Source organism: Pongo abelii, chromosome X, assembly GCF_028885655.2.
Source record: "Pongo abelii isolate AG06213 chromosome X, NHGRI_mPonAbe1-v2.0_pri, whole genome shotgun sequence".
NCBI classification, from domain to species: domain Eukaryota; kingdom Metazoa; phylum Chordata; class Mammalia; order Primates; family Hominidae; genus Pongo; species Pongo abelii.
Window position 1 is genome coordinate 46,929,668 of NC_072008.2, and position 26,002 is coordinate 46,955,669.

The 26,002-nt window shown below is 44.9% G+C and overlaps 1 protein-coding gene across 1 annotated transcript; it reads left to right on the forward strand.

The window, feature by feature from the left end:
• CHST7 (carbohydrate sulfotransferase 7) lies at window positions 1-25,530 on the forward strand. The gene is made up of 2 exons (XM_002831577.5): window positions 1-2,520; window positions 24,892-25,530. Exon 1 carries the CDS (start codon window positions 1,029-1,031, stop codon window positions 2,487-2,489), a length of 1,461 nt encoding a protein of 486 aa, XP_002831623.2. The 5' UTR covers window positions 1-1,028; the 3' UTR covers window positions 2,490-2,520; window positions 24,892-25,530.
• The last annotated feature ends 472 nt before the right edge of the window (window positions 25,531-26,002 follow it).

Consider the following 26,002-nt stretch of genomic DNA (forward strand, 5'->3'; position numbering starts at 1 on the left):
TGTATCTTTTTTGGTTCTGTTTTGAATTTTAGTAACTCTAATCTTCATCTGCCTGTTGGACTTCCTGTCTCTTTTTCATCTATCTTTGGGTACACATTTCTTCTTACGGGTCCCTTTAAACACCAAGCTCCTGAGAAAGGTCACCATTCTACCACTTTGATTCTGTAAATGTCTTTTGCTCATAGGTGTCAGAATAGGCTGGGTTATACTGTGGTAACAACCCCCAAATCTCGCAATCCCAGGAGGTACATGGGTACTAAGAATTATTCACATTTTACAAATGACCAAACTGGGCCCCAGAGTATTGGTAAAATGTGCACAGCCCATCAGCTGGTGAAACCCTAAGGAAGACAACACTTAGAATTTCACAAAGGCTAGACTTTATGAAATGTGCTGCGTGAATGCAGTAGTATCTCCAACCCCCCGGACCACTCTGCCACGTACAATCTTGTATCTTTTAGTCCAGAACTCAGTAACATCCACTCCAGGGCTGATGGGGGCGCTGGATGTAGATAGTGGCGAGTGGTTATCTGCCTAGGATAGCGATGGCTAGGCAGGGGACATAAAACAGAAGAGGCAGTGGCCTTCTCCGGGTGGGGTCTATGGCCCTTTACTGGGTACATTCTGTACACACAGGCCCCTCCTTTGCCTGAAGTCATTGATGAAGACTTCATTACGGAGGGTTTGGGGAAAGGTGGGGGTCTGGCTCGGTAACCCGGCTTCCCAGCCCCGCTACAGCCCCGCCCAGATCTGGCAGAGCCGTGGGCGAACCCAGGCGGGCAGAAAGGCGGGGCGGGCGGCTGCCAAGCCGGCCAATAGGCGGCTCTCCGGCGGCTGAGCCGAGAGGGCAGGGGCGCCGTCAGTAGCACCACCGCCTTCCAAGTTTCCCCTTGTGGATGCGCGGCCCCGCGGCTCTGCTCCTCCCGGCGCAGAGGGGCCGGGAGAGGCCACAGGAGGGGACCTGGGACGGGATTTCTGAGGAACGGGAGAAGACTGGCGCCCGACCCGCTCTGGAGGGTCGGTGAACGATGAAGGGCCGGCGGCGGCGACGCCGAGAGTACTGCAAGTTCGCGCTGCTGTTGGTGCTGTACACGCTGGTGCTGTTGCTCGTCCCCTCCGTATTGGACGGCGGCCGCGACGGGGACAAGGGCGCCGCGCACTGCCCCGGCCTGCAGCGCAGCTTGGGAGTGTGGAGTCTGGAGGCGGCGGCGGCCGGCGAACGCGAGCAGGGCGCGGAGGCGCGGGCCGCCGAGGAAGGGGGCGCGAACCAGTCCCCTCGGTTCCCAAGCAACCTCAGCGGCGCTGTCGGGGAGGCAGTGTCTCGCGAGAAGCAGCACATCTACGTGCATGCCACCTGGCGCACCGGCTCATCCTTCCTGGGCGAACTCTTTAACCAGCACCCGGACGTTTTCTACTTGTATGAGCCCATGTGGCATCTATGGCAGGCGCTGTATCCGGGCGACGCCGAGAGCTTGCAGGGCGCGCTGCGCGACATGCTGCGTTCGCTCTTCCGCTGCGACTTCTCCGTGCTGCGGCTGTACGCGCCGCCGGGGGACCCCGCTGCGCGCGCCCCGGACACGGCCAATCTTACCACGGCCGCTCTCTTCCGCTGGCGGACTAACAAGGTCATCTGCTCGCCGCCACTGTGTCCTGGCGCACCCCGTGCCCGGGCCGAGGTGGGCCTCGTCGAGGACACCGCCTGCGAGCGCAGCTGCCCACCCGTGGCGATACGCGCCCTGGAGGCCGAGTGCCGAAAGTACCCGGTGGTGGTCATCAAGGACGTGCGCCTGCTCGATCTGGGCGTGCTGGTGCCCCTGTTGCGTGACCCAGGCCTCAACCTGAAGGTGGTGCAGCTTTTCCGCGACCCGAGGGCGGTGCACAACTCGCGCCTCAAGTCTAGGCAGGGACTGCTGCGCGAGAGCATCCAGGTGCTGCGCACCCGGCAGAGGGGCGACCGCTTCCACCGTGTGCTGCTGGCGCACGGCGTGGGTGCTCGCCCCGGGGGCCAGTCTCGCGCGCTGCCCGCCGCGCCGCGCGCGGATTTCTTCCTGACCGGTGCGCTCGAGGTGATCTGCGAAGCCTGGCTGCGCGATCTGCTTTTCGCGCGCGGTGCGCCCGCCTGGCTGCGACGCCGCTACCTGAGGCTGCGCTATGAGGACCTGGTGCGGCAGCCACGCGCCCAGCTGCGCCGCCTGCTGCGCTTCTCCGGGCTACGCGCGCTCGCAGCGCTCGATGCCTTCGCGCTCAACATGACTCGCGGCGCGGCCTACGGCGCCGACCGGCCCTTCCACCTGTCAGCGCGCGACGCCCGGGAGGCGGTGCACGCCTGGCGCGAGCGCCTGAGCCGAGAGCAGGTGCGCCAGGTGGAGGCCGCCTGCGCTCCAGCCATGCGTCTGCTCGCCTACCCTCTCACCGGAGAGGAGGGCGACGCGGAGCCGCCCAGGGACGGGGAGACGCCGCTGGAGATGGATGCCGACGGCGCCACGTAGCCTCCCATCCCTGTCCCCGGCACGGATCCGGGTAAGGTGGCCCGGGGCAAGGCAGGGACCGGGACTGGTTTTCCGGGAGCCTGGAATGGCCTGGGGAGGGGGAAGTGTAGGGGGGAGGGGGAAGTGTAGGGGAGTGGGTACCATGCTGGATCCCATTCTATCAGATCAGGTCCAAGAGGATGGGAAAGTCCTGCTCGTAGAATTTGGTAGATTCATCGGAATCTCCAGCTTAGCCTCGCGCCTCCTTAGAGGGAGATCCCGAGATGAGAGAGGATATTTAGGCGTGACTGAGGTGGAAGCCAGGTCTCCGCACTCCCATTCCCCTGTATGAAGTAGGAGGTTTCAGAGGGCTGAGGAGAGTAGAGAAGGTTTGAAGCAGTCATAATGAGCCCTGAGACTGGGAATTGACATGTGGAGTATAGGATTTCGGAAACCATTTGAGGTTGATGATTATGGAGTTATCTTGATGCCAGTTTGTCCTGTAAGGAGACTTTGCAATGGTGTTTACAGGCACAGAGAAAGCCAAAAGCAGAGAGTTTGGTGGAAAGGCATTGATTCTAACCCTACCTATCCCTAATCTTTCTGTTTCATGTTTCTTCTCTCTTTTATGCGAAGGCTCCAGGGCTTTTCTCCTGAGTTTCCAAACACGCAGGCACGGTCAGGCGGCTCTTGCAACACTTCTTGCACATTGTGTGTCTCAGGCCCTTGTGTAGTGAATAGACTTGCTTTCCCCTGGCTCATGTGCGCCTCTCCGTCTCCCCTCCCCCTCCTTCCGTCTCTCATTTCCCCTGTCCCTCTCTTCCTCTTCCTCCCCCTTCCCCTCCTCCTCTCCCTTCCCCCTTCTCCCTGTAGCTGGCATTTGCAGGATATTTGACCATATCCCATTCACATCAGGTCACAAAAGCTGCCTGGTCAGCTTCCTCTAGTGTCGACAAGACCTCAGGGTTGGGTGTCCCCCACTCCACCCCATCCGTTTGACAGATGGAGCCTTCAATTGTCAGTAGCAGTTTGTGACTGCAGGAGGAGCTTTGTGAAAAGACACTGCCCCTTTTTTGTTTTTTCATTTTTGTTTTTTTCTGTGTATCTGAAGATGCTAAAGTGGGGCTTAAACAGTCTCAAAATGTGTTCTGTGTGGGTCAGTGTATGGCCTGAGGGAAGGGTTTGTTCTGCACAGTGCTGACCATAGGAGTCTACTTAGTGACATGGGAGTGTGTTTCCCCAAACTTTGTGTGAGTTGGAAGGGTGCCGCCTTCTGCACTGTGCAGTCAGTCCAGAGGAGGAGGAAAAGCAGTGCTGGGTGGGCGGAAGTGAGTTAAGTTTCCATTCATTATTTTATAGTGTAATTCAGCATTCCCCTGAGATGAAGCTGTGAGGACAAACGTTGAAGATATTAATGAAGAGGGATTTTGTTGTTGTTACAGAACCAGGGTTTCAGAGTGATTTCAGAAGCTGGCTAACTAATTTTTCTCCCAGTAATCAAATGGTTTTCTTAGTCAGTTTCTGAAATTGCTAGGAAGTCTGTGTTCTTTCCTGATTTCCAGAGTGATGGAAGGTAAGGCACAGGGTGACTTGTCACATCTTAACAAAAGCATCTTTTCATCTGCTGATCCTGTATTTACAGATGTAACAGTAATTGTCCCTAACCCTTCTTCACAGGCCTGAGGGAACTCCTCCCCTGGGCAGAATGCTGTGCATTTTATGGCTTTAAGACATGACAATCTCCCAGAAACTTTTGCTTTTTTTTTTTTTTTCATTTTTACTGACATCTATTTGAGTACTGGCTGGGGTGAAGCATTAAAGAGAATAGAGAGGAGGGTAGAGGACAGTCTTTGCCCTCTAGGAAGTTAGAGTCTGTGTGGGTGACAGTGACTGTGAGGGAAGACACTGGTGTTGCTGTTTGGAAGGCCGATGGGGCTTCCTTTGCAGGGCTGCAGGGACATCTGGGAGCAAGCTTTAGGCTCCTCCAGACTTTAGTGACTGAGTCCTTCCTCCCACATTGGGCACTTACCATAAATCAGTGGATTGATTACAATGCTTGTATTCTTGGTTCCTAGGAAGATAACGTTACTGCTGCCGACGCACTGATGGGTTTTCCAAAAGTTTGTCACACTCTATTCTAGAGAAGGGAGGAGAAGAGAGGGGGAGGGATCCTTACCAAAGGGCTATGTGTCATGCACTGAGTTAGGCATTGTACATATATCATTATTTATACCAGTTTTCCAGATGAGGAATCCGAGACTCAGAGAAGTAATTTGCCCAAAGTCATACCTGGGCTGGTGAGGGTGGAACAGTGTTTGGTGTTAGACTCCAGAGCTCATAATCTTCTCTTTTATACCTCACCTGGCCCCCGCCTTGGCATTCCCTGGCAGCACCCTGATACTCCAGCCAGGCTAGTATGAGGTGGAAAGCACACTCAGCTTTATTGCTAATATGTCCCAACCACTGAACAAATAAAATATCCCTGAGATGCTGACAGCGCCTACACAGGAAAGCTGACAACTTTACAGCCATCCTCCCCACAGGGCATCTCAGGATGCCCTCAGCTCAACTGAGGAGAGAGGCCACATGTAAATTAACCTGAATAACTTCTGGATGGTCCATACCCAATGGACAGGATTTGGCAGTGAGGAAGTCAGTGAAGTTTTTTCTGGTCTGGTTGGGGGCCGTAGCACCCTGAACCTAGTCACCAAGGACCTAGGCCCTTTCTATCTTTTACATCTTGGCTTTCATGCACTGGCTTATCTTCCCACTGTCACAAGATGGTAGCCACAGCTCCAAGCATAACATCTTCACACAACGACACAGGGTTATTAAAATACAGAAAGGAAGGAAGCTATCTAGCCGGTAAGGGGTGGAGGGGTTTTTCCTCCTGCCATGCTCTTTTTTTTTTTTTTTTTGAGTGGCAGCTCTTACTCTGTCACCCAGACTGGAGTACAGTGGTGTGATCTTGGCTCACTGCAATTTCCTCCTCGCAGGCTCAAGTGATCCTCCCACCTCAGCTTCCCGAGCATCTGGGCCCACAGGTGCATACCACCACATCCAATCTTTCACCCAGGCTGGAGTGCAGTGTCATGGCTCACTGCAGCCTCAACTTCCCAGGGTTAAGCAATCCTCCCACCTCAGCCTCCCAAGTAGCTGGGACTACAGGTGCACACCACCACTCTATTTCATTAAAAAAAATTTTTTTTTGCAAAGATTGGGGATGGGCGGGGAGTGGGGGCTCTTACTGTGTTGCCCAGGTTAGTCTCATACTCCTGAGCTCAAGCGGTCTGCCTGCCTCGGCCTCTCAAAGTGCTGGGATTATGGATGTGAATCACTGCACCCAGCCTTAATAAATTATAAAACCTTTCCCAGAACCCCTTTTACCAGCCGACGTCCCTTTATGTCACATTAGCTAAAACTGGGCTATACAGCCTGCCCTAGCCCAATCATTGGTGAAAGGGAATGGGAACATTGTGATTGGCTTAGACCAGTGGTTCTCAGCCCTGGCTGAACATTACATTTACCTGAGGAGCTTTTTTATTGATTTTTTTAATGCCAATGCCTGAGCTCCACCCCCAGAGATTCTGATTTAAGTAGTCTGGAGTGGAGTCCCCAGATCCAGGCACTGGGATGTTTGAAAAGCTCCCCAGATGATCCTACTGTATAGCCAAAGCTGAGAACCTCTGGCTTGGACCAGTCATGGTTCATCCCCTGGGCCAGGTGGGACCAGAAGGCTGCCACCAGAACAAGATCAGGATGGGGAATAAAGGGCTGTTGATGAGCACTGAACTGCTTGCCACAGTAATTTACATGAAAGAACTTGGAGCTATGAAGTGCCAAGCAGATGTAGAGTGTTATCATGGAAAGGGGAAAATGTCCTCAATTATACACAGGTCCATTTATCACCCTGTCATATGCCTTCAAATGCTTTGTTGTCTGTAGCTCATTATCTAATAATCCATCATTGTACACTGTCCACCACTGTTCTGGACAGACTGATGTGCTATCCTGTCCTTTTCAGCATGTCTCCCTTTAATGTCTGCCCTTGGTAGGTCCCAAAGTTTCATCCCACTAGGCATTTAAGGCACCTTGATCTTTGCTCTTGACATGACATATGCATCCTTTGAAAGAAATTAGGAAAGAAGACAAACACCCTGTAATTTGAACCCTAACAATCAGGAAGCTTTCTTTCTAAAGAAATCATGTAAACAGGAAAAGAAACGATCAACCACCACCAAATCATTTTGAAAATCTTTCTATTTTAATCAGGAAACTGGGCCCCAAACATTTTATATAGGCTTATGTATAAATATCACTGAGGCCGGGTGCAGTAGCTCACACCTGTAATCCCAGCACTTTGGGAGGCTGAGGCAGGAAGATTGCTTGAGGCCAGGAGTTCAAAACCAGCTTAGGTAACATAGTGAGACACCCCCCGCATCTTTACAATTTTTTTTTAAACTAGCTGAGGGTAGTGGCACACATCTGTAGTCCCAGCTACTTGAGAGGGTGAGGTAGGAGGATCGCTTGAGCCCAAGAAGTCGAGGCTGCAATGAGCTGTGATTGCGCCACTGCACTCTAGCCTGGATGACAGAGAGAGAGATCCTGTCTCAAAAGATAAATAAATATCACTGAAAAGTGAAGCTGTTGCTTACACACAGACTGCTAAAGAATGGGCTTTTTTTTTTTTTGTTTTGTTTTGTTTTGTTTTTTTGAGATGGAGTCTTGCTCTGTTGCCAAGCTGGAGTGCAGTGGTGCGATCTCGGCTCACTGCAATCTCTGCCTCCCAGGTTCAAGCAATTCTCCTGCCTCAGCCTCCCGAGTAGCTGGGACTACAGGTGTGTGCCACCACGCCCAGCTAATTTTTTTGTATTTTTAGTAAAGACGGGGTTTCACCATGTTGGCCAGGATGGTCTTGATCTCTTGACCTCATGATCCACCCACCTCGGCCTCCCAAAGCGCTGGGATTACAGGTGTGAGCTACGGTGCCCGGCCCAGAATGGGCATTTTTGAAACATTGCTCCTATATAGAATTTCTCATTCAACAAAATTTCTTCAGACTCCTAATAGCATATCAACCTGGGTGCTAGGTTTGAGCCAGAGAGCTGGAAGTTAGGATGATGTGTGTGTGCACATGTGTGTGTGCACATGGATAGGTACCTGAGTAGCAGGGCTGCAATAAGGTGTGAACAATTTTTAAAAATACATCCATGTCCAAATCATTATTGCTCCTTGTGAGGTTAATGCTACCTTTGATCAAGGCATTCTCGGAGCTCCCATTTGGGCCTGCCTTCCCTGGCAGGACCCCTCAGCTGATGGATACGGTGTTAAGGAAAAGTCAAGACTTGTCAAGTCTGATGAGTGAACAGGGAAGGAGGCTGGTCCTACAAAGCAAGGGGTGGACATAAAGTAGTAACAGTCATTCCTTGCTTTCTATATGAAGTCAGTTTTTGAATTACGGCATGGGAACCCAGGCATCAGGGCCTGCCTCTCCTGGTTACTACTTAATTGACCTTTGGCAAGTCCCTAAACCTTTTCAGCTTTGGTGTTCTTACCAATAAGAAGAGGAAGTCAAATTAAAAGGATTTCCGGGCCAGGCGTAGTGGCCCATGCCTGTAATCTCAGCACTTTGGGAAGCTGAGGTGGGCGGATCACTTGAGGTCAGGAGTTCGAGATCACCCTGACCAACATAGTGAAACCCCATCTCTACTAAAAATACAAAAATTAGCTAGGCGTGGTGGCGGGCACCTGTAGTCCCAGCTACTCAGGAGGCTGAGGCAGAAGAATCACTTGAACCCTGGAGGCAAAGGTTGAGGTGAGCTGAGATTGCGCCATTTCACTCCAGCCTGGGTGATAGAGCCAGACGTTGTCTCCAAAAAAAAAAAATAATAATAATAATAATAAATAAATAAATAAGGGCCGGGTGCAGTGGCTCATGCCTGTAATCCCAGCACTTTGGGAGGCCGAGGCAGGCGGATCACGAAGTCAGGCGTTCGAGACCAGTCTGACCAGCATGGTGAAACCCTGTCTCTACTAAAAATACAAAAATTAGCCAGGCATGGTGGTGCGTGCCTGTAATCCCAGCTACTCAGGAGGCTGAGGCACGAGAATTGCTTGAACCCGGGAGGCAGAGGTTGCAGTGAGCTGAGATCGCACCACTGCACTCTAGCCTGGGCGACAGAGCGAGACTCTGTCTCAGAAAAAAAAAATTGTAGAAATAACATAAGCATGTGGTAAAAATAGAAATTTTTTTTTGAGGCGGAGTTTCGCTCTTGTTGCCCAGGCTGGAGTGCAATGGCACGATCTCGGCTCACCTCAACCTACACCTCCTGGGTTCAAGCAATTCTCCTGCCTCAGCCTCCCGAGTAGCTGGGATTACAGGCATGCGCCACCACGCCCAGCTAATTTTGTATTTTTAGTAGAGACAGGGTTTCTCCATGTTGGTCAGGCTGGTCTCGAACTCCTGACCTCAGGTGATCTGCCCGCCTCAGCCTCCGAAAGTGCTAGGATTACAGGCGTGAGTCACTGCGCCTGGCCAAAAATAGAATTTAACAGGATAGAAGTTTATAAAATACCTGCCAGTCTCACTTCCTAGAAGCAGCCACAACATTTCTTGTAGTATATGTCTAGAAATGTTTTATGCACATTCCGGCAGAAAAATATAGCCTTTTTATACACAAATGGGATTGAAATCTATTTATTGTTCTGCACTTTTTTCACTTATTGCTTTGAAAATCTTCCCGTTTCATCTTCTTTTTAATAGCTATATTGTATTTCATGGTAGGAATGTATCATAACATATTTAACTAGCTCCTAGTTCCATACTGTAGGGCATTTAGTTGTTATAGTTTTGTGCTCTATTTCATTGCATTTCTAGTAGGGTCCTTGTATTTGCATACATGTGAGTATATCTGTCAGAAAAATTCCTATAGCGGAGTGACCTTATATAGCAAAAGCTATATGCTTTGTACATTTTGAGAGGTAATGTTCTTCAAAGTCGGCCAACATTCACTACCAGCAGCAATTTCTTGGAGCGTCTGTTTCCCAGACTTTCAACAACATAGATTTGATTTCATTTTTTCATCTTGGCCAGTTTGATGAATGGAAAATTCTTGCTGCTGGCATCCTGGCTCTCTCTGACCCTACAGTTCATCTCTGATGATGAATGATGGCCTCATACTTTGGGTTGTAGTCACTAGAATGCCAAAATGAAATCAACTTCTTAGCCCTTCTACAGTCCACATGTATCTGGAGAGTGTTATTTTTGTGATTATTTTGAAGAAATGGATACATTTTGATATAAAAATTATCCCTTTAGAAAACCACACTTCGACAGGACATCAGGTTTTAGCAAGGTTCTTGTTCAGGTGGCCTTCTTCGGGTACTGTTGCAGGGGATTGTACTTATTGACTCGAGCATAAACAATTTGGGGACCCTATCACTGGGGAAATTAGGCTGATTTTAAATAAGGTTTAACCATTCATACATTTTCTCTATGTTCCTGACAGCCCTCTTTGTGGTCTCAGCAGGGGAAGGGCAGAAGTGCCCATTTGCAGTTTTTGAGGCAGGATTCAGACGGTTTTCTAAGAGGTTTTTTTTTTTTTTGTCTTGGCAGAGATTTTCTTCCCATGAATACGAATGTAATATAAATAGTTGGGAGTGATGCTTTTGAAAAACATTTACAAACAGCTGGTTTAACATTCTTCATTATGCTTTGTCTCAGCCTGCCCTCAGCATGAGCAGGCCAGAAAAGAATGAAACGAAAAAAACTAAACTGGCCTCACTTTTTTGTGTCTGACGTTCCAGTTGAACAAGGTGACTAATAAATGAACCCCTCTCTTTGTGAGGTCTCCTGGCTCCTCAGCCTCTTGCTTCGTAGTGGAAATAAAAGGAACTTGCTCTATTGAAAGGGACATTTCTGCTGAGGTACAGTATAAAATAAGAATAGTAGGGATTAAGAAACAGCTCTGGCTCAAATTCAAGTACACAGGCAAGTGGGAACTGTTTGGGAATTGAATAGGAAGCAGTTTTAATTGGAGAAAATAGAAAATTGCGGAGCTCAGCGATGTGTCTATAATTGGAGTCCTTCAGCTTTGCTCCCCAGCCTCCTTGGCACCCTGGCACCAAGCCAGTGGCCAGGTCTGACATTTTCTGCAGCTGACCCTGTTCATAATTAAGACCACCCTGCTGGATGCTGAGAATAAATTAGAGCATCAGCTGATGATAAATATTTTTAAAAATTTGTTATGGATACATATTTGTATATGTTTATGGAGTACATGTGATTTTTTTGTTACATGCACAGTGTTTAATGATCAAGTCAGGGTATTGGGGTGCCCATCACCTCGAGTGTTTATAATTTTTATGTGTTGGGAAGTTTTTAAGTCCTCTCTCCTGGCTATTTTGAAATATACCATACACTGTTGTTAACAACTGTAGTCACCCTACTCTGCTATTGAACTTAGAATTTACTTCTTCTATCTAACTGTGTGTTCATACCCATTTAACCAATCTGTCTCCACGACAACCCCCACACCCTTTGCAGCTTCTGGTGACCACCATTCTATTCTCTACCTCCATGGGATCAACCTTTTTAGCTCACATCTGAGTGAGAACATGCAATATTTGTCTTTCTATGCCTGGCTTATTTCACTTAACGTAATGACTTCCAGTTCTTCTGATGGTGAATATTTTTAAATTCGGAGATTAAGAGGCTGTGAAAGAGGGCCACCACATTTGATTTCAATGATGACTATATTCTGTGCCAGCAGATTCCCCTCCCATGAAATGGATGGGAGCAGGAAGAACTTTGCTGTAGAGTCACATTCTGAAAATAGCCACTGAGGTAGACACGTTTTGCTTACAGAATCGAAGCCCTTTCTAGAATGTTAAAAGGTGCCTTGGCCGGGTGCGGTGGCTCACACCTGTAATCCCAGCACTTTGGGAAGCCAAGGCAGGCAGATCACCTGAGGTTGGGAGTTCAAGACCAGCCTGACCAACATGGAGAAACCCCGCCTCTACTAAAAATATAAAATTAGCCAGGCGTGGTGGCACATGCCTATAATCCCAGCAACTCGGGAGGCTGAGGCAGGAGAATCACTTAAACCCGGGAGGCGGAGATTGTGGTGAGCCGAGATCGCACCATTGCACTCCAGTCTGGGCAACAAGAGTGAAACTGTCTCAAAAAAAAAAAAAAAAAAAAAAAAAAAAGGTGCCCTGAAGATAGATGCAGGGTACTCTTTGGGCCAGTAAGTAGGCCAGTAAGAAGCCTGAAGTCTGGCCTGAAATCCAAATGCCTAGAGGGAGTGCTTGTTTGATTTTAATATCACTGGGTCATGGTATCCAGCAGGTTGGAGACCAGGAAGCCAACCTAACTGAAGGGCTGAAGTGTGTAATTCTGCCCTGAAATAGAACATCACAGAAAGCTTTGTAAGGCATGGGGAGTGCAGCCATGATCAAGACTGTGAGTTCTTCAGTAAAGATGATGAAGTGAGGAAAGTTATGAGCAGCTTTAGGAGGGAACTCAGAGGCTAATTGAAGAAGTCATTACATCCAGACAGATAAGGTAGACATTAGGAAAAATTGTACCAGAGCTTTGAGGTCACTTTTCCCATGACTGAGACCATATTTTCTCAAAAAGGACTCTTTACTGCCTCAGAGAAATTATAGGAACAGTAAGCCAAAAATGCTTAAATCAACATAATATTTTAAAAATAGGACCAACTGGCGACCAGCCAAGAACTGGCATATGTTAAATACACAGATTTTAGAAGTAAGAGAAGTAGATCTGTCTCTTGCTATAATAAAGAATATCACTAACATGGATATAATAAAGGAAAAAAACACATTTTTCAGGCTCTGCAAATAACAACAAAAAAGTTCCTCTTTGTTGTCTTTCTGCACCCTCCCACTTTCTCTTTTTTTTCTTTTCCTTTCTTTTTTTTTTTTTTTTTTTTGAGACAGTCTTATTCTGTTGCCCAGGCTGGAGTGCAGTGGCGTGATCTGGGCTCACTGCAACCTCCGCCTCCCAGGTTTAAGCAATTCTTGTGCCTCAGCCTCCGGAGTAGCTGGGACTACAGGCATGCGCCACCACGCCCGGCTAATATTTATATTTCTAGTAGAGATGTGGTTTCACCACGTTGGCCGGGCTGGTCTCGAATTACTGACCTCAGGTGATCCATCCACCTTGGCTTCCCAAAGTGCTGGGATTACAGGGGTGACCCACCACACCTGGCCCACCCTCCCATTTTCTAGCTGCTAGGAATTACAGAGGGCAATTTTGTAGAAAGGAGATGATTGGCCAAAAACATACACATCCCTCGCAAAGAATAACAAAATTCCTAACATTATTGAATGCCTTTTAAAATAATTTTACTTCATGTTTATTTATGTATGTATTTATTTATTTTTGAGACAGAGTCTTGCTCTGTTGCCCAGGCTGGAGTGCAGTGACACGATATCGGCTCAATGCAACCTGTGCCTCCTGAGTTCAAGCGATTCTCGTGCTTCGGCCTCCAGAGTATCTGGGACTACAGGCACCTGCCACTACACCTGGCTAATTTTTTTGTATTTTCAGTAGAGACAGGGTTTCCCCAGGTTGGCCAGGCTGGTCTTGACCTCCTGACAAGTGATCCGCCTGCCTCGGCCTCCCAAAGTGCTGGGATTAGAGGGGTGAGTCACCACACCCAGCCATTTTAATTTTTCAACAGTCAAAGGGGAAGAGAAATCATCTGAGCTCAGGAAAAATCCATGTCTTGATCCTTGGTGCAGCAATCTCCAGCAATCCTGTAGACTGGCCTCCACGATCTAATGTCCTATGCCAACACGAACCTGCTCTAGGCCATGGAGCCACTTTACTCCCACAAGACCATGGACAAGAAAGGCTAGGAAAGGGTGGAACAAACATACTGCCTCACTCTGCAGGGAGAGATACCTGCAGTGATTGGCTAGAGTTTGGCTGGTCCATAGATTCTGTACACTGACTAGCCATTCTAACCTGGGAATCTTAAAACTGATCAAGGGCAGAGAATGAGCCTTCCTGGGCAGTCCCAGTGTGGGGGTAGGGAAACTTCAGTTGCTCATTTGACTGATAACCCCTATGGGTGCCAATGGCAGCCTGAATTGCAGATCTAAGCTCCAGGTCACTTCCCAGCTCTGTGCTCTCCCAAATCCCTTCCACTCTCACTTAGTGGATCGCAAACATCTGCAGGTGGCTTGTCCAAATATATATTATAAAATACTGAGTCAGTTCCTTTATTGGAGTTGGGAGCAACTTTACTCACAAAAGCAATTAGGTATGTCAACTAAATTTATATCTTGGAGCAGCTCAATGAAAGGAAAAAACAAAAGTCAACTAGGCAAACTCAGCTGTTTCCAAGTTTTTTTTTTTTTTTTTTGAGATGGAGTTTCACTGTTGTTGCCCAGGCTGGAGTGCAATGGCACAATCTCTGTTCACCACAACCTCCGCCTCCCAGGTTCAAGCAATTCTCCTGCCTCAGCCTCCCGAGTAGCTGAGATTATAGGCATGCACCACCACACCCAGCTAATTTTATATTTTTAATAGAGATGGGTTTCTCCATGTTGATCAGGCTGGTCTCAAACTCCCGACCTCAGCTGATCCACCCGCCTCAGCCTCCCAAAGTGCTGGGATTACAGGCGTGAGCCACCGCACCTGGCTCCAGGTTTTATTAATACTGGTTTGGTGTGCATCCATTTGTTCTCAAGTGAGCTCAAAAGTTTGGGAAATTTTTAGCTGGGGTGGGTATCATAAAACTGGAGAGATGTTATTATCTTATTCTATTCTAGAATAAGAGGAAAAATAATGCCCATTTAATTTTTGTACTGGCTGACTCTGGGCTTGAATGACTCACATGGATTGAGATTTTACATTGAATTCCTCCCACGGTGGGAGGTGACGGCGGGAGTGTGTGTCTCTTCAGCTCTCCACTGGGGCCATCCAAGTCCAGGCAAGTTTCTCCCCTCACTCCCCAGTCCAGAGTTTTGTCTTTTTGTTTTTGTTTTGTTTTGACTCAGCCTCTGTTTCTTTTTAAACCTGAGTGGAGAGTTGTTTCAAGTTGAATATGACTGAAACTGTTACTGACTAGTGCAAGTATAAATAACTAGCACCCCGTGCCACTGCCACATAATTTTTCAGATTAAATGTCTGGAAATTATGAATAACATTTAATGCTGTTTAAAGTACATTTCCAGGCTATCTGGGGGTGCAGTTATATTAGCAAACTAAATGTTTCCTATTACATTTTGCTTTGGAGTCACAATGAGGGAATGTACTTCGAGATTTCTGCTATTTCAAATATTATTTTAACATTATCCCTAAGCAGCTCCCTTAAAAAACAACTTAATGGTGCTATTGTTGTAAACATTGTCACTCATTTCCGTTTTCCTTGGCACTGTAGTTGCTAATTTGAAGTGAAAACAGGAAGGTTAAGAAAGCTTAACCTGGGTTAACAGATAAGCTTAGATATTAACATCATCCACAAAGTGTGGTTTCAGTTTAGGATGCTGGGAGAAGACCCCATAAGGACACAGCCGTTGCAAAGGACGCTCAAGCCCTTCCTCAGCCCATTTGTTCTGGAGGTGGTCCAGGAGGAAGGCTGTTACAATAGGCTGGAAAGTCATCCAGCTGGTGATAACAGGACCTGCTGAATACTCGGAAATCTCAGCTCTCTCAAGTGCTAAGCTCCAGCACCAACTTTTAGCATCTGTGAAGTAGTTTTGGTGGTCAATCCAGGGTGCCTCACCTGGCGCAAGTGTGTGGGCAGGGACAGGATAACTGAGTCCAGTCACAGGCACGTACGTTCTGGAGGCAAGACCAAGAAAAACTTGAAGAAGAGCAGGCCCAAATTGACAAACGCAATTCAAGGAGTAGAAATGAGGTCCCCGTGCAAGTTCCCAGATTCATTTGGGAGGCCCTAGGCTCATTACCTGACTTGAAATGGGGGGCACAGGAAGTCCACTGAGAGAGGCAGAGCCGGTTGCAAGTTCATTGGCTTGAATCTTCTGTTCTCTAACTTTAAAGCCAGCAGGAAGTTGATTCATCCCCCTCCCCCATCCCGGCTTCAAAGATTGAAGAAAGTATGATTAAAATGCTAAAAGCGCGTCTTCCTGAGTTATTCTGCTGTAGCCCCAGGAGCCTCAGCTGAGCCAACTGCTTGCAATCCAGGCTCCATAGACCCAGAATGAAGTTTCCCTTTGATGGCAATGAGGCTATTAGTAGGTCAACCAGCTGCATTTAGGGCCTGGCTGGTCATTTAAACACTCAAGGGAACTGTAGCAAAGGAGATAAAATTACACCCAGCTCATTGAAGTATGACTTTCAATCTTTAAATAAATAACCATGCTTTTTTTTTTTTAAGTGAAAGCCAATTCTTGAATTATTTGAATATTGAGGAATGACCTCACATTTCAATGTCACTTTTTTTTTTTTTTTTACAAAAAACCTTTTATGCGTTGCTTTTCAAAACAATGGTATATAAAAACCTTTATAATTCTTGAGATTAATTGCATGAAGACAGTTTTTTTATTATGAATTTTCTATTATTACAGGATAGGTCTTTAAATAGTTCTGACTTAGGAATAAACAAAAGGGTCTATGATTGTTTCAGGTGATACAGAGAGTAGCAAACATTTTCATTCTCCCCAGATTCTGGGCAAGTGGAAACAGTTGTAACCAAGAAGTTTAGCAGCTTAAAATTTTAATTTTTCCTTGTCAGACATCTAGCAGCTGAAAAAAAGGACAAAACTAGCTACTTGGTAACTGCAGCTGGCTGGTAAACTGAGGGTTTGAGTTCTAAATATGCACCCAAAGATGAGTATTTCATTGCTCCATATGAACAGGGCCCCATAATATTAAGAAGAGTTGGGATCTGGATTAAGAGTGAATTGAATTCTTAATCCTTGTGCTCACACCTGTAATTCCCAGCACTTTGGGAGGCCAGGGTGGGCAGATCACCTAAGGTCAAGAGTTTGAGACCAGCCTGGCCGACATAGTGAAACCCCATCTCTGCTAAAAATACAAAAATTAGCCAGGTGTGGTGGCAGGCACCTGTAATCCCAGCTACTCGGGAGGCTGAGGCCAGAGAATTGCTTGAACCCAGGAGGTAGAGGCTGCAGTGAGCCGAGATCGCACCCCTGCCCTCCAGCCCGGGTGACAGAGAGAGACTCTGTCTCAAAAAAAAAAAAAAAGAGTGAATTAAATTCTTAATCCTCTATTTAAGATACTGGGGACTTAAGAGTTTGAGGAAACATCACACTAAGAATTCATAGACACGTTTATGTTTTAAACACAACCAAAAATATTGAGAAATGGTAGGAAATTAGCTGATAGTTTACTTAGGGTATACTTGGGAGCTACAGGTGTACTTGGGAGCTACAGGTCTCATGAAGGTGTAAGTCAGAACCGGAAGATATATAAGCATCTCTGACATAGTTCAAGGACATTCAGGAACTAGAAGCCAACACGGGGGAATAGGAACCCATTGCAGAAAGAAAGGGCCTTGTGAGGTTGCCCCGCCTGAATTAGCAGTACTTCATTTAAGTTCTTCAAATACCCCAGCAGCAGCAATAGTTCTTTCAGAGCACACATCTCTCCTTCCCTCACCTTGTACTGCCAGCGATTCATTAAAAAATATGAACCTGCATGAAAAGCAGCCTTTTGGGTAGATACAAAGATTTTTAAATAAAAGGATATAAAAGAGTGCTTATGGGTACAGATGTTGGGCTGGTAGTACTCTCCATAAAAGTTTGTTGAGAAATGGGATCTGACCTGGCAACATTTAGCACTTGGTTAGTCATTGACAAAACCATCCTGAGTTAATGCCAAGTTTGTTTCCGGTCTTTAAAGCAACCCAAGTGAAGAGCTCAACACGTTGCACAAAGAAACAATGACAGATTTTTTTTTTTTTACTTTTTATTTTTGAAATAATTATATAGGCCGAGTGTGGTGGCTGATGCCTTTAATCCCAGCACTTAGGGAAGCCAAGGCGGGAGGATTACTTGAGCCCAGGAATTCAAGACCAGCCTAGGCAACATAAGGGCATCCCGTCTCTACAAAAAATAAAAAATTAGCTGGGTGCGCCTGTAGTCTTAGCTACTCAGGAGGCTGAGGTGGGAGGATTACTTGAGCCCAGGAATTTGAGGTTGCAGTGAGCTACGACCACGCCACTGCAGAAATAATATACTCACAGGAAGTTGCAAAAACAGTACAAGAGGTCCAGTGTACCCTTCGCATAGCTTCCCCCAAAGGAACACCTTATATGTAGATCAATATCAACACCAGGAAATTGACACTGGTGAGTTCTAACAACAGACCTTATTCAATTTTCCGCAGTTTTTACGTGTACTCATTTTGTGTGTGTGTATAGATCTGTGTAATTTTATTATATATAGATTTGTGTAAACACCACTACAATCAAGACACAAAGCTAGTCCATCAACACAAAAAAACTCTCTTGTGCTACCCTCATTATCATTACATACCCTACCCTATCCCACCCCTTTCACTGGCAAACACTAATATGTTCTCCATCTCTATAATTGTGTTATTTCAATAATGTTATATAAATGTTATATAATATGTAACCTTTTGAGATTGGCATTTTTCACTCAGTTGTAATCCTCTGGAGATTCATCCAGGTTGTCTTGTGTAATAATAGTTTGTTCTTTTTCATTGCTGAGTAATATTTCATGGTATGGTTGTACCAGTTTGTTTAACCATTCACTCACTGAAGGACATTTGGATTGTTTTCAGTTTTTGGCTATTACAAATAAAGCTACTATGAATATTTGTGTATGGGTTTTTGTGTGGACATAAGTTTTCACTTCTTTAGGATGAATGTCCAGAAATGCAATTGCTGGATCGTGTGGAAGTGTCTGTTTAGTTTTAAAAGAAACTACCAAACTGTTGCCGAGAGCAGCTGTACCCTTCTACATTCCCACCAACAATGTCTGAAAGATCAAATTTTTCTACATCTTCACAGTATTTGGTATTGTCACTATATTTCATTTTATTTTTATTTTATTTTTTTCAGACGGAGTCTCACTCTGTCGCCCAGGTTGGAGTGCAGTGGTGCGATCTCGGCTCACTGCAACCTCCACCTCCTGGGTTCAAGCGATTCTCTTGCCTCAGCCTCCCCAGTAGCTGGGATTACAGGGGTGCGCCACCACACCCAGCTAGTTTTTGAATTTTTAGTAGAAACAGGGTTTCACCGTGTTGGCCAGGCTGGTCTGGAACTCCTAACCTCAAGTGATCTGCCCGCCTCAGCCTCCCAAAGTGCTGAGATAACAGGTGTGAGCCACCGCGCCTGGCCGAGATTTCTTTTTTTAAAAAAATATCTCTTTTTTATTCTATTTTACTTTAAGTTCTGGGATACATGTGCAGAATGTGCAGGTTTGTTACATAGGTATACATGTGCCATGGTGGTTTGCTGCACCTATCAACCCATCATCTAGGTTTTAAGCCCCGCATGCATTAGATATTTGTCCTAATACTCTCCCTCCCATTGCCCCACACCCCCTGACAGGCCCCAGTGTATGATGTTCCCCTCCCTGTGTCCATCTGTTCTCATTGTTCAGCTCCCACTTATGAGTGAGAACATGTGCTGTTTGGTTTTCTGTTCCTGTGTTAGTTTGCTGAGGATGATGGTTTCCAGCTTCATCCATGTCCCAGCAAAGGACATGAATGAGATTTCTTTTTCAAGAGCCTTTTAACTATTAATTCAATTTTTTAGTAGTTACAGGACTTTTCAAATTATCTATTTCATATTGGGTGAGTTATAGTAGTTTGTGCTTTTTGAGGAATTGGTCCATTTCATCTAAATTGTCAAATTAATGGATGTAGAGTTGTTTTTAGTAATTTTTTTTTCTTTTGCCTTTTAATGTCTGTGGTGTCTGTAATGAGAACCCCTGTTACATTGCTGATACTGGTATGTTTGTCTTCTCTTTTTCTGTTGTCAGTCTTGATAGAAGTTTTTTGTTTGTTTGTTTTCTGGTTTTTTTGTTTTGTTTTGTTTTGAGACAGGGTCTCACTCCCATTGCCCAGGCTGGAGTACAGTGATGCAATCTCAGCTCACCCGCCTTCTGGGTTCGAGCAATTCTCCTGCCTCAGCCTCCCGAGTAGCTGGGACTACAAGTGCTCATCACCACACCCGGCTAATTTTTGTATTTTTTGTAGAGACAGGGTTTTGCCGTGTTGGCCAGGCTGGTCTTGAACTCCTGGCCTCAAGTGATCCACCCGCCTTGGCCTTCCAAAGTGCTGGGATTACAGGCATGAGCCACTGTACCTGGCTGATAGAGGTTTTTTGATCTTTTCAAAGTACCAGCTTTTTGTTTCATTGTCTTTTGATTGTTTTTGTTTTCAGTTTTGCTGATTTCTCCTTTTATCTTAATTATTTCCTTACTTCTGCTTGTTTTGGGTTTTTTTTAATCATCTAGTTTCTTGAGGTAAGTACATAGATTATTGATTTGAGATCTTTTTTTGTCATGTATCTAGTGTTATACATTTTCCTCTTAGCTTCACAAATTTTGATGTTGCATTTTCATTCAATATAGTTTTATTTTCAATGAATTGTATTTAAGTATGTTCTTTAACTTTAAAATTTCTGGATAATTTCCTGCTGTCTTTCTGTTATTGACTTCTAGTGTGATTACACTATGGTTATTTATTATTATTATTTCAATTTTTAAACATTTGTTCAGATTTGTTTTGTGGACCAGGATAGGTTCATGTTGTGAATGTTCCATGTATACCTAAAAATAATGTGTATTCTGTTAATAGGTGGAATGTTCTATAAATGTCAGTTCAATTCTGTTGGTTGATGGTACTGTTCAGTCCTTCTGTATCCTTACTGACTCTCTGTCTAGTGAGTCCATCATTTGTTGAAAGAATGGTGTTGAAGTTTTCAACTATAAATATAGACTCGTCCATTTCTTCTTTCTGTTCTTTCAGTTTTTGCTTCAGGAAATTTGAAGCTCTGCTATTTGCTCTGTACATATTTAGGATTGCTATATCTTGTTTTTGGATTGACTCTTTCAACCTTACATAACATTCTTCTTTGTCCCTGGTAATTTTCTTTGCTCTGAAGTCTATTTTATCTAATATTAATAGAGCTACTCTTCCTTTCTTTTGATTAATGTTTGTATGGTGTATCCTTTTCAGCCTTTTACTTTCAACCCACCTCATTATATTAGAAATTAATGGTAATGTTTTTAAATCCATTTTGCCAATCTCTTTTAGTTTATATATTTAAACCATTTATACTTAATCTAATTATTGATATTTTAGGACTTCAATTTGATTTCTGTTTGTTCCCTCTGTTTTTATTCCTTTGTTTTCCTTTTCCTATCTTCGAGTTACTTGAACATTTTTTAGAATTTCATTTTATCTGTAGTGTTTTTGAGTGTATCTCTTTGTATGTTTATTTTGGTGGTTTCCTTGAATTATACATATGTAACTTATCACAGCCTACTGGTGTCAACATCTTACTACCTCCAGTGAAATGTAGAAAACTAATCTCCATTTAGGTTCCTTTATCCTGCCCCTTAAATAGTCTCTTAAAAATTTTCTCTACATATATTGAGAACCACATCATACAATGTTACCTTGCCTCAACCATCAAAAATAATTTTAAAAACTCAAGAGAATAGTTTATTACATTTACTCATATTTTACCTTTCCGTTGTTCTTTCTTCATTTGTGATATTTCAAGCCTCCTTTTATCATTTCCTTTCTCTGGGGAAGAACTTTAGCAATTCTTTTATAAAAGTTCTGTTGGCAAAAATTATCTTAGTTTTCTTTCATGTGAAAATGTCTTTATTTCACCTTCATTCCTGAAGGATATTATCATGGGATATAGAAATCTGGATCGAGGCTGGGCACTGTGGCTCACACCTGTGATCCCAGCACTTTGGGAGGCCAAGGCAGGTGGATCACTTGAGGTCAGGAGTTCAAGACCAGCCTGGCCAACGTGGCAAAACCCCATCTCTACTAAAAATACAAAAATTAGCTGGGTGTGATGACGGGCGCCTGTAATCCAGCTACTTGGGAGACCAAGGAATGAGAATCATTTGAACCCAGGAGGCGGAGGTTGCAGTGAGCCAAGATCACGCCACTGCACTCCAGCCTGGGCGACAGTGAGACTCTGTCAAAAAAAAAAAAAAAAAGAAAAATCTGGATTGGCAGATATTTTCTTTCAGCACTTGAAAACTGTCGTGTCACTTCCTTCTGACCCCCATGCTTTCAGATACAAAATCCGTTGGCATTCATATTGTTGTTCCCATAATTAATGTGTAATTTCTCTCTAGTTGCCTTCAGGATTTTTTTCTTTGTCTTTACTTTTCTGAAGTTTGAGTATGCCATGGCTTGGTGTAGATTTCTTTGAGCTTTTCTTCTTTGGGGTTTGCTCAAGTTCTTGAATCTGTAAATTTATGTCTTCTGCCAAATTTGGGAAATTTTCAGCCATATTTCAAGTACTTTTTTAGTCTCTTTTTCTGGAACTTTGATGACATGCTGGTTCCACAGGCCCCTGAGGCTCTGTTTATCTTTTTTTAACTCTATTTTCTGTTGTTCAGATTGGATAATTTCTATTGTTCTATTTTTAGATTCACTAAGTCCTTACTCTATCATCTCTATTCTGCTATTGAGCCCATCCAGTGAGTTTTTAAATTTTTGTTATTGTATTTTACAATTTTAAAATTTCTATTTGGTTGCTTTTTAAAAAATTATATTTGTCCGCTGAGAATTTCAGTTTTTTCATTTGCTTCAAGTGTGTTTGTAATGGCTAATTGAGGATGTTTATGATTGCCACTTAAAATCTGTTTCAGATAATTTCAACATCTGTGTCATCTCAGTGTTGGTATGTATCAGTTGTCTTTTCTCATTCAAGCTGAAATTTCCCTGGTTCTTGGTTTGACAAGTGCTCTTTTTATTGTCCTGGACACTGGAAGAATTATCTTATGAATCTCCGAATCTTATTTAAATCTTCTATTTTAGCAGGCCTCCACTGACACCACACTGGTGGAGAAAGGGGCACATCACCTGGTTACTGCCAGGTCAAGGTGGCAGTCCAGAGATCCTGGCTTCCCACTAGGGCTTTGCTCACAGGAGAGGGGATTTTTTTTTTTTTTTTTTTTTAATTGTGGTGCTTGGTTTCTGTCTTTTTAGAGTGAACCTTTCCTGTCCTTTGGCTAGAGGTAACAGGCTTTTTTCAGGGCTTTTTTGTGTGTATCTGTCACAATTGGCATTTCTGGCTTGCTGGCTTCTTTAACACACAACATTCAGGATATAGAGGCAGCAAAAAGAAAACTCAGGGTCACGGTATTCCTCAGTTGCCAAGGTTCCTAGTCAGTCGGCCTTCTTCTCTCCACCCTTCAGACTCTTATCTTTGTTTTATACATAATATTTGGAGTTTTTAGTTATACTTTGTGGGAGGAATAAGGAGAAGTGCATCTATTCCATCTTGTCAACTAGAAGTCAGCCCATTTGGCTGGGCACGGTGGCTCACATCTGTAATCCTAGCACTTTGGGAGGCTGAGGCAGGCGGATCACCTGAGGTCAGGAGTTCGATACCAGCCTGGCCAACATGGTGAAACCCTGTCTCTATTAAAAATACAAAAATTAGCTGGGCGTGGTCGCGCATGCCTGTAATCCCAGCTATTCGGGAGGCTGAGGCACGAGAATCGCTTGAACCCAGGAGGCGGAGATTGCAGTGAGCCGAGATCATTGCACTGCACTCCAGCCTGGGTGACAGAGCTAGACTCTGTCAAAAAAAAAAAAAAAAAAAAAAAGTCGGCCCATCTGGAAATTGGTTTTTATTAAAAAGACTGAAATTTGACATGGTGGCTCTTTATGTAAGTAACCTGTTGTGGAGGCTAAAGTAACTCCATCTTGGATGCTAATCCACCATGTTGACTTGTGATTAACCCTGGTTCCAGGAATGCCTCTGAGATTTCCAGTTCATCTATTGTTCCTTGTGTCAGAGCACATCCTTACCATAAATCCTGCCCTTAGATCAAACTCCTACTCATTCCCTCTGAAACATGTGTACCTTTTCCTGTGGTTTATAATCCCTGGGTCTGGGGGTGGGGGTAATGGTGTGGAGATCTACCTGTCTTGCAGCTGCTCAAGACCATACTTCTGTCCCTAAGTTCCCCGATAAAATCACCCTGTGATGACAAGCTGGACTTATCTGCCTCCTTCTTTGGTTTCTCAGCCCCTTCTGCATTTGGGGGTCACTTTGCATATATAGCCCTTTCATGAAACATGTGTACTAGCAAAATACTAAAGATTTATAGAAAGGGGCTGGGCACAGTGGCTAATGCCAGTAATCCCAGCACTTTGGGAGGCCAAGGTGGGCGGATCACTTGAGGTCAGGAGTTCGAGACCAGCCTTGCCAACATGGTGAAACCCCATCTCTACTAAAAATACAAAAAATTAGCCAGGTGTGGTGGTGCACACCTGTAGTCGCAGCTACTCAGGAGGCTGAGGCAGGAGAATTGCTGGAACTCAGGAGGTGGAGGTTGCAGTGAGCTTAGATCATGCCGCTGTACTCCAGCCTGGGCAACAGAGTAAGACTCTGTCTCAAAAAAAAAAAAAAAAAAAAAAAGACTCACAAGAAAGGCCTCAAAGCATTTCTGAAATTAGCTTTTCCTTAATGCTTAGTGTGAATCTTTACTGCACATTTTAAATCATCTTGAAACTGCCTTTCCCAAACTTTGCATCAGTAGTTCTATTAAGCTGATGGACAGTTTCACTCCATTAGAAAATGTCAAATTTGGTACACATCCAGGATCAGAGGAAGGATCACAGTAGAGCAAGAAACTGGTGACAGGACTAGCACAGACACACTAGAGTCAGCCCACTTTCCACTGCTCACATAGAGTGATACAAGCAATGTGTTTAAATGAAAGAAGAAAAAAGTTCAGGTGCCACAAAGGTAGAAAGCTGGACTCACTGCCTATCATCTACAGCCTCAGTTTTATAGAATCGTCAGTTGCTGTTGGCATTTTGCACATATGAACTGGTACATGAGTGAAGAATGGATGGGTACATGGTTGGTGCCTAAAGGTACGGCTTCAATCCCAGTTCCTCCTACATGCTACCCAGAAGGTCCCAGAAAGCCCTGTTCTCCTCAGCAGGCGCTCCACAACAGCAGCTGCAGAAAGCGGAGCCATGCTAACAGAGGCACCCCCAGAGTTTTCCCATCTTCACCCTCACCCAACACCTCTTGGGTCATTTTCTCCTGGTCTGTCTTCATAAACCAGAAATGATTGATACTGATTCGGTATGGGTTTGGAAGATTATAGGTTTCTGATTTAAAAGGCCTTATGTCCTCAGGGTCCAACAGACTTTCTTTCTGGGGATTTCTGTGTTCTGAAGTTCAGACGTCCTTTGTTCCTTCCCTTCTAGGTCAGTCACCATGAACCGGGGCACTCGGCATGCTGCCCCAGCATTGGAGAAGCAGCGCTGTGGAGGCAATCTGTCACACTGTCAGAGTCTGGGACTTGACTTGCTACCAACTGCTGTGCAATTCTGCTGAGCAGGAATATCATGAGCTGTTCAATAATGACGGACACATTGGTTGAGATGAAGTTTCCAGTAAGGAAGTGACAGTGCAATGTGGATATTTATGGCCGTAAAATAGGAAGAGCTTTAGTTCCCAGGCTGAACCTGCCACTGCTGGAGCCATTTCAACAAGGCATCCTCACAACAAAGAAGATATGTGATTTGGTACCATTTCACATCAGCAGGTGTCTGGACGAAAACATCAATGTGAATAAGGGCCAAGTGCAGGCCTGTCTATCTTGATTAAATTACTTAATATTAAATAATAGGTCTGGGTAGTATTGTTTTTAACCTGACTCATCTGGCTGTCCTTCAAATAGCTCCGTCTCCCTCTACCCAGAACTGATTTTTAAAAAGTAATTTTTCTCCCTGGGCTGGGAGAACCCTAATGAACTGAAACACATTTTTACTTCAAAAATTTTTCTATCTGGTGTTTTTGTAATTATACTATTAAATGACTCTGGAGTCATGCTAATGACAGGATTTGTTTTGTTTGGATGCAGTTCAATTGCATGGTTTGGGTAAAAGCTAGTCTACATACAAAGGAATATGAAGACTGTGGAAGAAACTGTATATTGGGTTTAAGAATTTCAGCAATTATCCAGTAAGAACCTAAGCATTAAGCTGCAATGTCAAATCCACTTGCTTCAGTCTTACTAGTTGATAGTGCCAACAGTTGGTGATGCCTTTTTCAGGGTTCTACATTCAAAGCCTGTTAAAGATGGTTACAGGCAAGGAGGAGTCACAGGCAGAGGCTAAAGTATATCTATCTATCGATCTATCTTTTAACCCTAATGCACATTTTAGAAAGTCTCAAAAATCTGTTGCTGTGATTTTTACATCCTGTGTTTTTTATTTTTTGGGACAGAGTCTCACTCTGTCACCCAGGCTGGAGTGCAGTGGCACGATCTTGGCTCACTGCAACCTCCACTTCCCGGGTTCAAGTGATTCTCCT